This window comes from Camelus bactrianus, chromosome 10 (genome assembly GCF_048773025.1).
Source record: "Camelus bactrianus isolate YW-2024 breed Bactrian camel chromosome 10, ASM4877302v1, whole genome shotgun sequence".
NCBI classification, from domain to species: domain Eukaryota; kingdom Metazoa; phylum Chordata; class Mammalia; order Artiodactyla; family Camelidae; genus Camelus; species Camelus bactrianus.
Genome location: NC_133548.1, coordinates 33587397 through 33604215, shown reverse-complemented (window position 1 = coordinate 33604215; position 16819 = coordinate 33587397). Strand labels below are relative to the sequence as shown.

Sequence of the window (16819 nt, the reverse complement as noted above, 5' to 3'; positions counted from 1 at the left end):
AGAGAGAGGGAGGGAAAGAATCTGAGTGAATCTGAACAGAGGGACTGGGCAAGTCAAATCCTTGGGTGTGTTTTAATGACCATTTTGTCAGCCTTCAGTTCCACTTTATTTCAATTCTGCAAACATTTACGTCGCTCATCCATTGAGTTAGACCCCAGGGAGCACTGAATAAAAAATAAAACAGTCCCAGAGCTCACGGACCTTGGAGCTTAGCGGAAAGACTACCCGTATTCAGCCAGCACCCCAGCAAATCAATAAATATCATTCTTCTCCTTTGAAGTGCATGGAGCCCCCCTGTTCCCTGCTCAGAGATGGGCCCAGAGCACTGGTGTCATGTGTACAGCCTGGCAGCTGGGCAGTCCTGTCTGATCACGTTAACCCAGAAGCTTGACTCTGTCCTCCTCCAAGGGACACAAATGCTCATGTGCCACCTCCAACTTCAGCTGCCATGTGGGCAGGCTACAGGGACCAGCTGGACCACCCTTAGTGGGAAAAGAAATGACCTCACAAGTGGATGCTGAAACCACAGGCCAAGAGCACAGGTGTCTGTCCTGCGGTAATGAGACTACTACACACTCACTCGGGCTTGTCCACAACACGGCAGTTCAGCCAGCGGGCCAAGCTGCAAATACCAAACTCAGTGTGAGGCTGCATCTTGGAAGAAGTACGTTCCGTGGGATCAGAATTTGGTGCTGGCTCCTTATCTTTAATTTCGTTTCTGAGATCCCTTTGCTCAGTCGTGTTCCAACTATTTTTTTGGAAAATTCTCAAGCACACCTAAAAGCGGAAAGGAGGGAATAATGAACTCCCATGCCCACATCACTCAGTTTCAACAATTATCAACTGTTATCAACAATTAACTGGTGTCCCTGTTTATTTCATGTATCCCTCTCCCAACTCTGAACTGAAACTTTGTTTCTTTGGAGTCTTTCAGAGTAGATGTGGGATTTCACTTGGAAATGGTCCACTGTGTTTTTACACTCCTTTAAATAGTCTTTTCCTAAGTGGGGTGGAGGATGAATTGTGGGAAGCTTAGGGCTCACACATGCGTGGCGGGACCAGTCTACTCTGGCTGTTGAAGGGGACTACAACTGTCCGTCCCGAAGGAGGTAACGGTGTTTGCTCTTACGCCTCCCTTGGCTTCCGGAGTCCAGTCTTCCATCCTGTTTTCAGTTGTTTGGCAACCATCCCTCCCCTGGACTTTGCGGCTGTTTTCCTACCCTACCGAGCTCACTCTTGCTGCTTTTGATTATTTTCTGCTTTTGTTCATATTTCCTTCCTCCATCTCCCCAGACACCTCTCCTGGAACCAGAGATTCAGAATCTCACGGTTGCACAGAAGTCCAAGGTCATTGCTTCCAGCATCTCTGATACACAGGTTCCTCCACGACAGTCTGTTTTGTAGGGACTAGATTTACAAAGAGATGCAAGTGTGTTGCGTAGTCACTGTCTGAAGATTCACTGTAGGGGCCTTTGGCAATAGAAAACTCCTCCAGTGCCTTTAAAATAGCTCAACTTTATAAAAACTGGATTTATTTCTCTGACTTACACATTCGACTCATAAAACAGACAGTGTGTGGTTGGGGCCACTGCTTTCATCTCATTTAGTGTAATCTGAATTTTATGCCGATTTTAATACTGTAAGTCATTTAACCCAGCCCCATCCTCCTTTTCAGGAAACTTCTCCAGACACCTGTAGGAGGAGGAGAAATGAATGCCTGGAGTACTGTGTGGATTCACATTGAAACAGAATCACATTTTCATCATTTACTGATCCAGTCACTCGTATTTATTTTCAAACTCTACTCAATGTCTTAATTATGTTAAGACATCAATATATTTCCAGTACCTAACAGTTTGTGACATATAGCAGATACTCAGTAAATGCATTTTTTAATCGAATGAGCAAATACTGAGTATTGGCTCTGTACAAGGAACAGAGCTCTGTGTTACAACATGCAGGAAAAACCTGAGTAAGACTTGGTCTCTCCCTTCAGGTTACTCAGAGTGAGGGGGGCTTTCAGACAGGTACACATGTTGCTGTAATACACAATGGAAAGTACCACGTGACACCACAGGATTTAGGACAAGAAACCACTGTGGGGATGCACAGGAAGACATTCCTTCTGGCTGAAAGGATTAGGCAGGACTTCCTGAGACAGGGACTTGGGGAGGATTTTGACCATGAGGAAGGTATTAAGGTGAGCTTCCCAGATGGATGAGAGCAAGCAAGTGATGGTGTAGGAGCAGGACAGACAGACCCTCTCAAGAAAGAGTGGTAAGTGAAATTGGAAAGGATCGTCCATGCTTGTGGGAAGTGAGAACTACGGCTGAAAGTGTAGTTTAGGACTTGACAGTCATTGCCTTCAGTGCCAACATGAAGCGTTCAGAGGCTCTCTGACTGGCCGCAGGGCACCATGGGAGGTAACTGAATAGTGGAGAGGACTTCCAAGAGGAGGCAGCTCTGATGCCAGAGGCAAAGCACTGTCCTGGGTTCGAGCACCAGCTCTTTGTTTTACCAGCGCAGCCTCAGTTCCTTCGTTTGTACAATTGAAACAGTTATACCCATTATGCACTGTTGCTGTGAGAGTTAAATGAAAATTTGTATGTGAAAATTTACCAACCCAGATAAGGGCTGGATATGTACTGTTAGAACCAGATCTGCGCGTTCAGAATATTGACCTGGTTGCAGTGTCAAGGATGGGTCGAAGTGGGGAGAGAGGTGAGGCAAGAATTTTGGTTTGATTGTGCGAGAAACCAGCTTCTTCAAAATGTGAGACGTGAACACCCAGACACCAAGTCACAAGTGTAGTAATAGAGGGGTCCTTTAGCAGATCAATTCTTTTCTGACTCATGTGACTGGGGCCAGCACAGTATATTTAAGAATTTGAGAAATCAGCCAGGAGATGACCTCAGCCAATCGCGGCAGACACGGCAGTGAGGCTGGAGCATGGTCCTGGAGACGCTTGTCCTGCCAGGTGCTGCCATGTTAGTTTCTGGACTTCGGCAAAGTCCCAGAGTCCAGGGGAGGTGCTGGGACAGGTGGGGCCTTGAGGTAGGACTCAGAGGGTCTCAGGATAGCCTGCATATTTCTGTCACATTTCTTGTTCCCTCCTGCCTTCTCTCCCTTAGGAGGTGGAGGCTGAGGGGCTCGGTGCTTATAATGAGGGATACTCATTTGTACCCTTCACCTCCAGACCTTATGCCTTCTCCATCCCATGCTGGCTTTGCAGAGAGGTGTACAGAGAGAGCTTTGGGCCCTACCTTCTAAGGTTGCCTTCTAATGAATTTAATCTTTCTTGGCTGACAGCTTTGAGAAAGACCATACTTTAAAAACTCCCTCTACCCCACCAGCTCCTACGTGGAGAGGACTGCTAAGCATAGGCCTGTGACAGTCTTGGTGTGCAGTCTCTTTTCTTGCCTTCTTGTGAGTGCTTCTATACACGCTGTGTCTTGGGGTGAGGGGAAGAATTGTGTTGAACTTGCACTAGACCATGATTGGCATTTTGCGCAGTTGGTACAAATTAAGGGAGTGTGGTAGAGGCTGAAATTCTCCAAACTGCTGTTCTTGCCTCCTTCAGTAACACTTCTGACTTTAGCTAGGTTTGTTGTCACCCAGCCAAAGCATGGTATCCCCCAGTTTCCTTGCAGCCAGGTATGGTGGGCTGACTACTGGCTCCACTTTTTCACCCCAGCCCTAATCACATCCAGACTCTCTCCTTATTGTAGGCAGATTTACTTGTCCCTTGACTATAATAGCATGTAAGCAGAAGTGACAGTGCTCCAGCTTTAAGTCTAGACCTTAGGAGACCTGGCCTGTTTCCATGTCCTCATTTGTGCCTCTTTGTGTCATGAGAAGAACATGTCCTCGCTAGCCCACTGGTGTAAGGAAGATGAAAGACACGTGGGACAGGGTCATTCAACTGACACACAGACCTGCTGTGAGAAGTGAAATCAGCCCAGCCACTGTAGCCTGAAGCAGAAGTGCCTGGATGAGGCTGGATGAGCTGAATCCTAGCCCACCTGCAGATATGTGATAATAGGTGCTTAGCGTTGCATACCACTGAAATTTTGTGGTTGTTTGTCATGCAGCAATAGCTAACAGATACATAAGGGGTGACTATGTGACTAGGTTCTGCCCAAGTTTAAGTGGAAGTGGCACATGGCATGCCCTTCTCCTTTTCTTCATTCTGTTCCATGTTTGCTGTCTGGAATATAATGGCTGGAGTACAAGTAGCCATATTGAACCCATGAGGACAAGAACTGTATTCTAGGGATGATGGAGTAGAGATCTGGAAAAAGCCAGGCTTCCTGTGGACTTTGTAGTATCACTAAATTAAATCTGGCCCATTCAACTGAAGACTTTTTTTTTTCACCCGAGCGAGGATTAAGCATCTCTTACGTAAGTTATTATTTGGGAGTTTTTCTGTTATATGAAGCCAGATAGAATCCTTACCAACACAGGTAATAAAATGAACTGGGATGACTAGAAGGAGACCCAGGGGACCACTGGGAGATGTGGGAGGCTTCAGTGTTACTTTGTGAGCAAGGAGAATTTTTGCGGCCTGTGACTCTGGAAAGTAGTCTAAAAGCATTTGAAATGACTGTTTCTGCTTTATGTAGATGGGCAGAGCCAGTCTCATGAACTGATGTGACAGGTTGTTGCCTAAAGTAACTAGAGTAGGCTAGCCCTGTTCAAAAATACCTCTCCCACTATGCCATCCCGCGGCCTGAGATTCCTCCAGCAGATACTCATTGCTTTGGGCCCACAGGCTGCTCATGGATGCTGCACATCAGTGAGGGGTGCTCCATGTTCCCTGAGTCAGTGTGAGCATAAAAGATGCCTTCCTCCTTGCTTTCCTGCATTGTGATGGTGACAGTGTTGCGCTCATGGGACTTCTACTAGGAATAAAGGATCATTTTCAGGCCTGGAAAAGAAGGCTGGATGAGTACTTTGTGGGCAGCCCAGGGCCACTGGACAACAGAAAGAGCCTTTATGGAGGAAAGTCTGAGAGGTGATCAAGGGGTTCATCTCTTCCCTACATTTTCGTTTCCATGGTAAGGGATATTCCTTAAGCACTCCTGGCCCTCTCCTGCACTCTACTCTCTCTGGTTTTATAGAGGACGCAGACTGCCATCGGTCCTCGTTTCTCAGTGAGTTCTCTTTCACTCTCTCTCTTCACCCAGCGCGAGTGGGAGCAGATGGCTGTGCCGAGGTCCAGCCTGGAGGGAGGGTAGATGGCCAATCCATTTTGGCTTTCATATTAGGCTGGGAGCTCCCAACACTGTCTCTGTATTCATAAAGGTGAGGTTTGGCCTCCTGCTAATTCTTTTATTTCTCAGTTGGTCAGAAGTCATGCAGGAAATAGGGTTGCTATGTGTTGGTCTCCCATAAGACCTCAGCAAGGAGACGGAACCCATAGGCTGTCTCGCAGGAAAAGCGGTATAGCTCAACAGTTACGTGCACAGATTCTGCAGTCCTGCTGCCTGGGTTTGAAGCTTGGCTCAGGCACTCATTTGGCAAATGGCTCAGTTTTCATATCTGTAAAATAGGTATAATAACCCCACCTGCCTAAATGAGTTGCTTTGAGGAATAAATTCGTGGAAAGCACTTAGCACAATAACCACACCTAGTTACGCTTACTAAGTGGAGCCGTGATCGTCCTGGTTGGGGCTGGGCAAGGCTGGCTTCTACAGCCTGTTGGAGGATAGGGTCTCTGCTTCCCCCTGGTCTATAGGAATGGACAACGTGTGCCTACCTCACACTTAACAAAACCTGGATGCGTGCACACCTTGATTCTTATTATCAGAAACACAAAACTCATCCAAGATTATTGATCTTATGGATTAGGAGGGTTTCATCCTAAGAATTATGAGATGCCTTTATCTATATGTCTATATATAGGTTTTTCTAGCTGTCTTCCTACAGATTTACATGTAGCTTTGTTCTAAAAAGCACTTGAAGTTACAAGTCAGAAGGACGATAGTTAACGGAGCAAAATATGGGCCCCTCTAATCTGGATATCATTGAAATTGATTGTAGTAATTGGAGTAGAGAATACATTTTTCATAAAGAATTCTTATATTCAGATAAATACAGAGGCATGTGCATGAATGTATGCCTTCAGCCCCTCTTTATGATTGCACGTGCATTTCAGGAAATGAAAATGCCCACCCAGGTCCAGGGTTGCATGGTTCCAGAAAGTATGGGGGTTGATGGGTTTGTGAAGGCAACTTGGGAGTTTTTACACTTTCCTGGGCTCTGCCAGCCAGTTGGCACTTGTGCTAGTCCTAGGACAGCTAGCAAAGCACTGTAAACCAGAAGGCTTGAAACAAGAGACATTTAGTCTCTCACAGCTCTGGACATTAGGAGTCTGAAATCAAGGTCTTGGCAGGGCCATACTCTCGCCAAAGCCTCTGGGAGGATCCTTCCCTGCCTCTTCCAGCTTCTGGTGACCCCAGGCATCCCCTGGCTTACAGCTACAGCTCTTTAGTGTCTGCCTTTCTTGTCACACACTTACATCCGTTATGTCTCTGTCTTCACACGGTGTTTTCCCCTTCTTATAGGGACACCAGTCACGTTGAATTCGGGTCCACTAATGACCTCATCTTAACTTGATTACATCTGCAAAAACTCAGTTTCCAAATGAAGTCACATTCATAGATACTGGGAGTAAGGACTTCAATATGTCTTTTTAGGGGAACACAATCCAATCCATAACAGCTTTACCCTCTATATTGTTCAGTTTTACAAGGAAACGTGTTGTGAATCCATAAATATGAAGCCAGTTGGAAGGCTGTTTGGACAAAGGAGAGTGACTTAGGGAGGAGGGCTGGAGGGCAGTAAATGAGATGGAGAGTTTCTCAGCCTTGGATACTAAAAAGAAGTCCTCCTCGACCTTCCTCGCTGGGGTCCAGTGCCCTCCAGAGAGTCAGCAGTGGGGCAGCTCTGGGGGCTGGTGGGACGAGGCAGTCTGACTGTTGCCTTGGTGATGGTCAATGAGAAGTGTCCATTCTCCATGCTGCTTCCTGGGAGAACACTCATTGATTCATTCAACAAACATATATTGAGCTCCTAAAATGTGCCAGGCACTGTTCTAGGTGGAGAGAGACAGTAGTGAAGAAGAAAGACAAAAATTCTACTCTTGTGGTGTTTGCATTCTATGGGGGGGGAAGAGAATAAATGTCAACACATAAATCAATATTTCAGACAGTAATAAGCCCTATAATAAAATCAAGCAGGGTTAGGAGACAGTGATGGGGGTGAAGTGAGAAGTTTCTTTAGGCTAGGTCTCCCCGAGGAGCTGACACTTGAGCAGCAATGTAAGTCATGAACCACAGAAAGATTTAGGGGAAGACTGTTCCAGGCAGAGGGAGGACCCAGTGCAAAGACCATGAGGAGGGTGTGAACTCGGAATGTTTGAGGAATAGCAAGAGTCTGGAGTGAGTCTGAGGGGCAGAGCTGGGAAGGTGGGCAGAGGCCTTGTAAGATGTCTGGATTTCTTCAAAATACGATAGAAAAGTGCAGGGGGGTGTGTTTTGAGCAAGGGAATGTGATCTGATACGTTTTAAAAAGCAGATTACACCTGCTGGGGGATGACTGAATTGTAAGGGGCAAGAGTGGAGGCAGAGGGAACAATTGGGAATCTAGGGCAGTAGCCTGAGGCAGGAACAATGAGGGATTGGAGGAAGGTGGGAGTAGTGAAGGGTAGTGAGAAATGGTTGATTTGAGATTTTTTCTTTAAGGTGTACCGAGAGGGCTTGATGGCTTGGACGTGGGGGCCTGGATAAAGCAAGTCATGGATGACCCCGGGCTACTTGGTTGGAACACCTGATGAAGGCTGGTGCTACCCCTTTAAAAGGCAGCAGATTTTTAAAATGAGCATTAAAGAGGCTTTTAAAAAAACAGTTTTATTGAGATGTAATTCACACATAATACAATTCACCAATTTAAAGTGTACAATTCAATGGCTTTTAGTCTCTTGTGAATATCTGTGAGATTTTGCATCTGTCACTACAATCAATTTTAGGACATTTCCATTAATCCCAAAGAAACACTGCTAATCCTTTCTTACCCTTCCCCCAGCCTTAGGCAACCACTGATCTACTTTCTGTCTCTATAGATTTGCCTATTCTGGAATTTCATATAAATGGAATCATATGACATGCGGTTCTTTGTGTCTGGTTTCTCTCACTTAGCATAACGTTTTCAAGGTTCATCCATGTTGTAGCCTGTATCAGTCCTTCAGGTCTCTTTATTGCTGAATAATATTCCATTATAGAAATATACCACATTCGACTTATCCATTCATCAGCTGATGGGCATCTGGGCTGTTTCTATTTTGGGGCTATTATGAATAATGCTGCTATGAACATCTGTGTACAACTTAGCGTGTAGACATGTTTTCAGTTCTCGTGTCAGTACCTAGGAGGAGAATTGCTGAGTTGTATGGTAACTTTATGTTTAACTGTTTGAAGAACCATTTTACATTCCCACCAGCAGTATATGAAAGTTCTAACTCCTCCACTTCCTTGTCAACATTTATTATCTGTCTTTTTGATTTTTGCCATCCCAGTGGCTGTGATGTGATATTTCATTGTGGTTTTGATCTGTGTTTCCCAGATGGCTAATGGTGCTGAGCATCTTTTCATGTATTTATTGGCTGCTTGAATATCTTCTTTGGAGAAATGTCTATTCAGATCCTTTGCCCATTTTAAAATCGGGTTGTTTGTCTTTTACTACTGAGTTGTAATAATTTAATAATATAATGAATACAAATTTCAATCACTTATATGACTTGCAAATTTGTTTCCTGTTCTGTGGGTTGTCTATTCATTTCCCATGATGGCCTTTGAGGCACTAATGTTTTTAATTTTGATGACGTGGCCATATTACATTTAAGACACCTAATAGGTAGTTGGGTCTGTAAGCCTGGGGTTCAAAGGAAAGACAGGAGGGACTGGAGATACACATTTGAGAATCATTCATGTATAGATAGTAGTTAAAACCCTGAGGCTGGATGAGAACACATAGGAGTAAGTGTGGCTGGAAGAAAAGAGGCTAGGGACTGAGCCCTGAGGCTCTCCAATAGTCAGGGGTCAGGAAGAAGAGGCAGAGGGATGATCAAAGGAAGCTCCTGGTTCGTGGAGAGACCATGGAGGGAGGCCATGCAGAAGGGCAGAGTGGACATGGGATATGGTATTGGGTAAACCAAGTCTCATCACTGCTTTCACTGAATACAGGTCCTACTGTAGTATCTCAACATCACAGCCACGTGGTCCCATCATTGCCATTATAGAAATTTGCCAGACCTATTCTCTAAAGGTTCCCTTAGCCTAACAGGTCTATACTCCAAACTCCCGCTCAAGAAATGCACTTACAGAAGATTGAAGTCCACAGTTATCTAGGAAGATTTATGATCTTGTTGAGATTAACACTTGTTACTGCTAATGGACGTGATGCTGCAAAGCTTTGACAGAACAGATGCCTTGCTTTATTTTTTAATGGAACGCGTTAAAAGCTCTATCCCACAGGACCAACTAATTACACAGAGGCTTTAAGAGAGAGAGTTCTAAAGGTCTAACTCAGACCACCTTTTCCCTTTGTTGGGGTCACCATGACTTCTAGGATTTCTGAGATCAATAAAAGGGCTTTTGAAACAACAGTTCAGGTTACCAAGGGCTGATCCTGCTGCAGTGTATTGAGAATCTGCAGAGGAGAGACGGGGCATGGCTGTCACAACACAACATGATGTTGGGGAGTCCTCATTCACAAGGCTCAGCTAAACTTGGGGAATCCTTATTTTCCGCAAGAAGTGGGATTTTAATGTTAGTTTTAAATGTAACATGCTCCAGGTGGAAGCAAAAAGTCCTGCCTCTGTAATGAAAACCCAGAGTCAAGGCAGGCAGATCCCCTCTGGGCTCCAGTTGAATCCCAGAAGGGATGGAGAATCAGTTCAGCCTTAGACATCAGTTTTTCTCTTAATCTTTCAGCTCAGCTTCTGGAGTGACAATAGATTTCTTTGTTGGCCTCCCGTCATCTACCTCAGCTGTTAGGAGTTGGAATTTATCTGCTTGTTCACTTTCTTTTTCACCTGCTAAGGGACCACAATATAAAGGGCCAAGTGGGACAGTGGCTTGCATACAGAAATATCCAGAAAATAGGGCACGGATCTGAAGAACATGGAGATAAAAGCTCCTCTCTTAATAAATTATGCTGCTGGTTGGGCGACCTTCAGTGGGATCTCCTGGGGTCATACTTATGCAGGGGTTAGGAATATGTGAAGTGAGGGGATACAAGGGTGAGAAAGGCAGATCCGTATTAGTGAAGAGGATTCTGGAATTTTGGTATTATTTCCTGGGAAATGAGGAAGGGCTGTGTGCAGAGAAGTTTCCTTTCCCTTCTCTGGGTTCGCCATTGCCAGTATCAGAAGGGTGGGGTGGACTCAGAGGGGACCAGAGTGAGCAACCTGGGAAGCCTTAAATCATGTGGGGCTCACTCAGTATAAATCAGAGGGTCTGTCACTTCTGTTTTCACGACTCTGCATGCTAGTTATAAATAATATTCCTGGATGGGAAATGCGACAAACCTGGGAGATGTTTCTAGGGAAGGCTCGGTTCCAGAAGGGGGTCACATAGCAGAAGGAGGACTTGTCTTCGTGCCCACACTTATAAAACAAAGCCCAGATTTTTCTTTCCCGGGAATGGTGTTGGGGAGGGACCCAGAGGAACTGCGGGAGAGGCCAAAGCGTAAATATGAAAGGAGAAAAGGGCTTTTGGGAAAAAAACCCAGAAAGTCACTCAAGAAAAAAAAAAAGGTTTGGGAATTTCCCCTAAGTGGCAGCATTTGCCCTGCAGAATCGGAAGGTCTGCAAATAGACTCCCCAGTCCCCCACCGTGGCTCACTCAGGCTCGGGGATCTTTTTTCTGGACACCCCGCGCCTCAGTGCCCTCTCCCTGAATCCCCAATGCGTGTACCCAATTAAGAGGGACCCCCCGGAGAGACGAGACAAGTACAGGTGGTGAGCCGGGACTCAGCCATTATCCCCCTCAGGTCCTTGCTCGCCCCTCCCCACCCAGTTGCCCGAGCAAATCCCGAGTAATTGTTTTACGAGGAGGCGCTGGGCGCGCTCGGTGGCGCCGCCTGGGTCAGGGTTTCCCCGGGAAAAAGATCCCCCTGCGAGGGCTCCGCGGTTCTTGGTCTCAACCAAGATGAAGTGTGGCAACTTCGGCAGCCCCCACCGCGGCCCCGAGGCAGAGACGGCGGCAGTGGCGAGGTCGGTTCGCCTGGGCTGGAGCGCGTGAAGCCGAAGGGGTGCCTTGCACCTCCAGCTCCTCCCTTTTGGCAGCGGGTCCCGGGACTCCAGCTCCGGGGCTCCCGGTGGTAGCAGCTGCCGAGCCTGCCGCCAGGGTCCTAGCGTCTCCGTGGGCGGAGGAGAAGCCGACCCCGGCGCGGAGAGAAACGTGCCGGAGTGGCGGAGCCCTGCGTTCCCGCCCCAGCTCCGAGGCGAGCGCAGCCGCAGCGGGCGCCGGGGTCCGAGTCGGGCGCCACCGCCTGCGTTGGGGGGCGGGCTGGGGGCGGGGCGGCCGGGGCCGCCTTCCCGGTGCGATCCCCGAGCGCAGCACCCGGCGTTGCCGAGCCACCTCCCCCGCCGCCCGCTAGCAAGTTTGGCGGCTCCGAGCCCGGCGCGCCTCGGAATCGAGGCGCATTTGTTTCCTCCTGGCTTCCGCGCGCCCGCCTTGGCGGGGACCCTCGGGAGCGATGCTGAGGGATGTGATTTTTGTTGTGTGGTTCTGCGTGTGCACCGCCAGGACAGGTAAGTACGGCTGGGGCTGTCGGAGGGATCCGGGGAAGGAGGGTTGGAGACCCGCCGCTGTGCCCAGCGCCCACCTAGGCATGGGAAGACGTGGAGCCGAGCTCCGTGCTGGTCCGCGGAAGGGCGTGGATGGGTCTCTTGGACCTCTTTGCCCTACTCCAGGTGAAAGGGTGAAAAGTGAGATTCAGGCTGGGGGAGGCCCCCAAGGAGTGTCCCCTTCCCAGAGGACACGGCCTGGCGGACGCGGGAGTGAGGGGCGCGGCCGGTCCGGCGCACCCTCCTTCTGCTAGCAACCGGCTTCCGGGTCGAAACCCACAGCAAGGCGGGCCCGCGAGCCCCACACCCGCGAACTTGACAGGTGCCGTGGAAACCGCTTTCCCTACGGCCGGCTGGGCGGGGAAGGGGCAGCGGCAGGAGTCGCATCCGCAGAGAGAACGATTCCGGCCGGCGGGAGATGCCCGGGCCGGAGAGGGCGCGGCGCGGGGTGAGGTGCTGCGGACCAACCTGGGATTCCGCGATCTCTTCTTGTCCCCCCTTGACTCTCCTCAGGGGAACTCCAGGAGTATTCTTTCTTGGCCCTCCACCCCCCACCCCCAGGGCAGGACAAACAATTATTAGAGGCAATTGGAAGTGTGGGGGCAATCCCGGGGAGATGTTCTCAAGCTCCGAACCAGTTTTCTCTCGCTATAATTGCATGTTGGGTTGTGGAGGGGAGGCAAGGATAATTGGCGTAATATTCTGAAGTCCCCGCTTCGTCCTGCCTCCAGAGACGCAGTTGTGAGGACTCTAAGCGCACTTCTTTCAGCTTCTACTCGCCCCCAGACCCCTTTTCACCCGGGGCTTGGAGACCCGTTCTCAGCCGCTTTCTCCTGGGGGCTAGAAGTAGATTTGGAAGGTGTGGGTGGGGTGGGGTGGAGTAGGAAATTGACAAAAACAGGACTCTCCGATGCGGGGGTGGAGGGTAGGGGTCGCGAGTTTTTATTCCTAAGATAGCGGTCGTCGGTACGCGCGGCCGACTTGGCACCCTAGAATCGGTGTATAGTCATTCCCTCTGCTTTTTATCGTTTTCTCTTTTACCACTCTCATTTCCCTTCTCTAGAGGCATAACCTCCTTCCCATGCTAGGCAGCAGGTTTATCCGTAGAGGGCTGGGGAGGGGTGCCCGGCTTTGGTTGGCTCAAAAGTTCCCTCCGTTTGCGCCCTAGGCGCCACTCTTCGGTAGTTAGCCCGGCTGAGAACACAAGAGTTGGGCGTCTAGGAGCTTCCTGCTGGCCCTTTCCATTTTCCCCAGGACTAAGCAGGCAGCAGCTTTCCCTTTGCTTAATGAAAGAACCTCGGGTGTGGACTTCTTCAGGGACAAAAGGAATCCCCATCCCCTTCTTATCTCCATCCGAGACCTCCAGGCTACCAAGACTCAGCCTAGCCTAGAATAGATGCTTCCTGATTTTAGACCCATCGTGGTGGGTTAGTCTTTTAAAACCAAGAGCACAGTAGAAGAAACGCGCCCCTCGGAATATCAGGACAGGTGAGGCTAGTGCGGAGCATGGGCTACCAGCTCTGCTCCGAGAACCTGGTGTTGGTGAGAGTCTTACAGAGGAACCTTAGAGAGAAAAACTAGGTGGGGGAGGGGCAGCCCATGGGGCATTTCACATCCTCAAACGCACATCACTACCAAACACACCTACATCCTTTGTTCTCATTACTCCTTTGAAAAGGCGGCAAAAAGTGCCTACATCCGGAGGTGGACTGTGTCTCCAGGGTGTGTTGCTTGCGAAGATCTTTAAGAACATGGTCTTTGCCCCTTACCCACATCGGATGCCTTTAAATCTTGTAAAAATTCTGTTATGGGGAAGATTCACTCATGTATTCATTCATTCATTCAATGAACAGTTGAGTGTCTTGCTGGGTGCCAGGATTGCTTATGCAGAGGAATGGACTTGGTCCTTGACTTCTGGGAACTCACAGCTTAGCTGAGAATCTGGACAGAAACTGAAAAGCATTTTCATTGTACAGCTCGATGGGGTTGGGGGGAGGAGAGGTGGGAGTATAGGAGTTTGTATTAAGGAAACATAGAGGAGGAATAGTAGGAATGAATTCTGGGGAGGGGTGGTCGGTGGTCGGGGAAGGCTTTAATCAGGAGGTGACAGTTGAAAGTGGTGTCTTGAAGGCTTTGCAGGTGTTTTCCAGGTGGACGGAGTGGGGAAAGCATTCCAGGTGCAGGGCATGGCTTGTCCAAGGGCAGGGAACCATAGAAGGATTTGCCCATTGGCTGTGGCAGTTGCTTAGGGAGTTTGGGTTTTCTGTGCCACTTGGCACTCCTTGAACACCAGAGGCTACAAAAATTATCAGAAGCATCAGAGAGACAGGCGGGAATTATATCTCAATTCTTTCACTTATAATTTCTTACAGCTGGAGGTTCTGATCAGCAATTTTCTCTTTAGTTTTTGCCCAGAAACCATCATCCCCACATCACACATCCATCCTCTTAGGTTGCTAAGGCAGGCTCTTGATTAGTTTATCAGGATCCAAACAGCCGCTCAGAAAGTTTATTTGTCAAGTGGGACAGTTGTTGTCTGGGCTGTTAACAGTCCAAGATGAAATAAACATGTGGTCCACTGAGTGAGCTGCTCAGATATCACTGCTGTTTAATGGAAATGAATAGATGGTATCAGGCACATTTTAATTAAAGCAGCGCTGCAGTGCAGTAGCAGTTACATATGAAAAGATCTAATGATAGGTGTCACAGGAAGCTGCTTAAATTACTCATTGTTCAGAGAACTTGTTTTAAAGAATAAAGTGGAGTCAAGACAGGAGGCGCTCTTCTCCAGTCGTTATTTCTGGGCAAAAAGTAATTCTGAGATTTCCAGGCACATCACGAATAATGAATATTTAGAAGGCAGCAATAATAGCAGTAATAACGCATTATGTCCATGAGTTTTCTCCAGTGGCTTGGAAGTGTGAATTATATAAAACTCAGTGACTCCTTCCCCCTGGCTTTCCAGTTTGTTTTGGTCACCAGGGCAGGGGGTGGAGGGAGCCCCTGGGGCCAAGTGAGTGCCCTTTGCTGCCACCTACTGGACAGGAGAGATTTTCTTTTTGAAGCACCTCCCAGGCTTGTTCATTAACTATGAATTGAATAATAGAGCCGCGAACAGAGCCCCCGGCCTCCAGTGATCGGTGAAATATTGGCTGACGGAATAGTCATAGAGCATATTCTTCAAGGATACTGCTTTTGGGGTATTAAGAACCTTTGTAGAAGTCTAGAGACCCAAATCCGGTCAGATGGTTGTGAAATCCTGCTGGTGAATGAGGTCTTGGGACATCTCTCCAGTGTCCTCTTCCCCTGCATGGACCAGGGGAAAACAGCTGCTCTCATGGACATTGAGCTGGATTAGATTTGAAGTGAGTCAGATCCAGGAGGATTTGCTTGGGAGTTTAAGCCGGGGACCCTGCAGGTGGATTGAGTGGGCTTTGGACCCAAGCATTCCCTGGGCTGGGCTGAGGAGTAGCCAGTAGCAGGAGCAGCAGCAGGTGTCCTGGGAGATTAGGATGGAGATTCTGAATCTCAGAGCCAGGCCTCAAGTGCCTCTGTGACATTGACACACTGCCTTCCAGGTTTTAAAAAAATATTTCCTCCCCAGAAGCTTATCCTGCTTAATTCCAATACCCAGCTCCAGTCATTTGTAGAGCGGTTATGGCCAAAGTAGAAATCTTTAATACAGTTTCCTTGAAAAGGGCAGGAGCTCCATGCTTGGATAAGAAGCAGAAACATTAAAATAAAAGAAATTATTTTTATGGAACAAACACTCTCTTACTACATAAGTTTCAGGCAAAGCCATGTAAATGCTGCCTTAGTAACAGATTTTCTGATTCCTTAGGCAGTGGGCAAAGTGCTATCTTTTATACATCCTGCTATTGGCACGAGGCATTTTCATCTTGAAGGGGACCACTTAGAGAAAAGAATACTGTATCTGGAAGCCTAATTGATTGCTCTTGTTGTTTTTATGGGATATTCTCATCACAAGAACAATGAAATTATCTTAAAGCCAGAGAAGCCCCTTGACTCATGGATGTAGGGGTGGGGGGAGGAGTCAATATAGATTTAATGTAGATTTCACAAAGCACAGCCAGAGTGACAAGCCCTTCTAGGTCATCTGGGAATCTGGAGGGGCTGGGAAAATGGGGACCACCTGTGCATTTTGTATGATCCCAGTGTAGTTGAGGACCAGGGACCTGGGATGGTCTGGAGAGCTCGTCTTACAAAAGACAGCTGCAGCCAACCCCAGCTGGGCACCAAAATTTGTGCTAGGAAGCTTCATATAGTTATCACTGAAACCTCACAAGGCTGGGAGTTGGGTATTATCATCCCCATTTTCTGGATGAGGGAAATGAGGGTTGGAGAAGCACAGTGATTTTTCCACGGGCGCAGAGTAAGTAGGGGGAAGAGGCAGGACTGACACTGGCTCTTAGTTTAGTGTTGTTTCTGCAACACGTTCTGGATTGTGGGTGCTGTGTTCTCACATGGACATGGGGATCCCAGGACACCATTGGGGTGTTCTGCCAGTTCTGTAGAATCTGCTTGGGTGAATTTTAGGCTCGTGCAGTGGCAGGGTCCCAAGTTTGGAAGATTCAGGCATCTTAAGGATGACCATCATAGTGGATCTTTAATCCCTGCATTGGGCAGTTACTGCCACAATAACATTGCATAACAAGCCACCGCAAACTCAAAATAACATTTATTTTGTTTCACCCATCTGTCGGTTGGTTTGGTCTTGGCTCACCTGGGCCAGGTTTGGCTGGGTGTGGATCCAGACTCGGGTCGGGTGTCTGCTCCATGTGTCTCAGTCTCCTTGGGGCAGTGCCCTAGCAGGGCCATGTTTGTTTCACTGCGATGCAGAGGCACAAGAGGACAGGCCCCACCTCATAGGCACATCCAGGCCTCTGCCTGTATAACGTTGCTAACATCCCAGTGACCCAGAGAAGTTACATGGCTGGGCTCAAAGTC

General features: G+C 48.2%; 1 protein-coding gene across 2 annotated transcripts in view; it reads left to right on the top strand.

Moving 5' to 3' along the window:
* The first annotated feature begins 11131 nt into the window (after positions 1-11131).
* The window catches only part of NELL1 (neural EGFL like 1), a 755554-nt gene continuing 749866 nt past the window's right edge, over positions 11132-16819 (top strand). For both annotated transcript variants that reach the window (XM_074372235.1, XM_074372234.1), the window contains exon 1: positions 11132-11815. In XM_074372235.1, the coding sequence (XP_074228336.1) occupies positions 11761-11815 (55 nt within the window). In that variant the 5' untranslated portion in view covers positions 11132-11760. The remainder of the gene's footprint in view (positions 11816-16819) is intronic.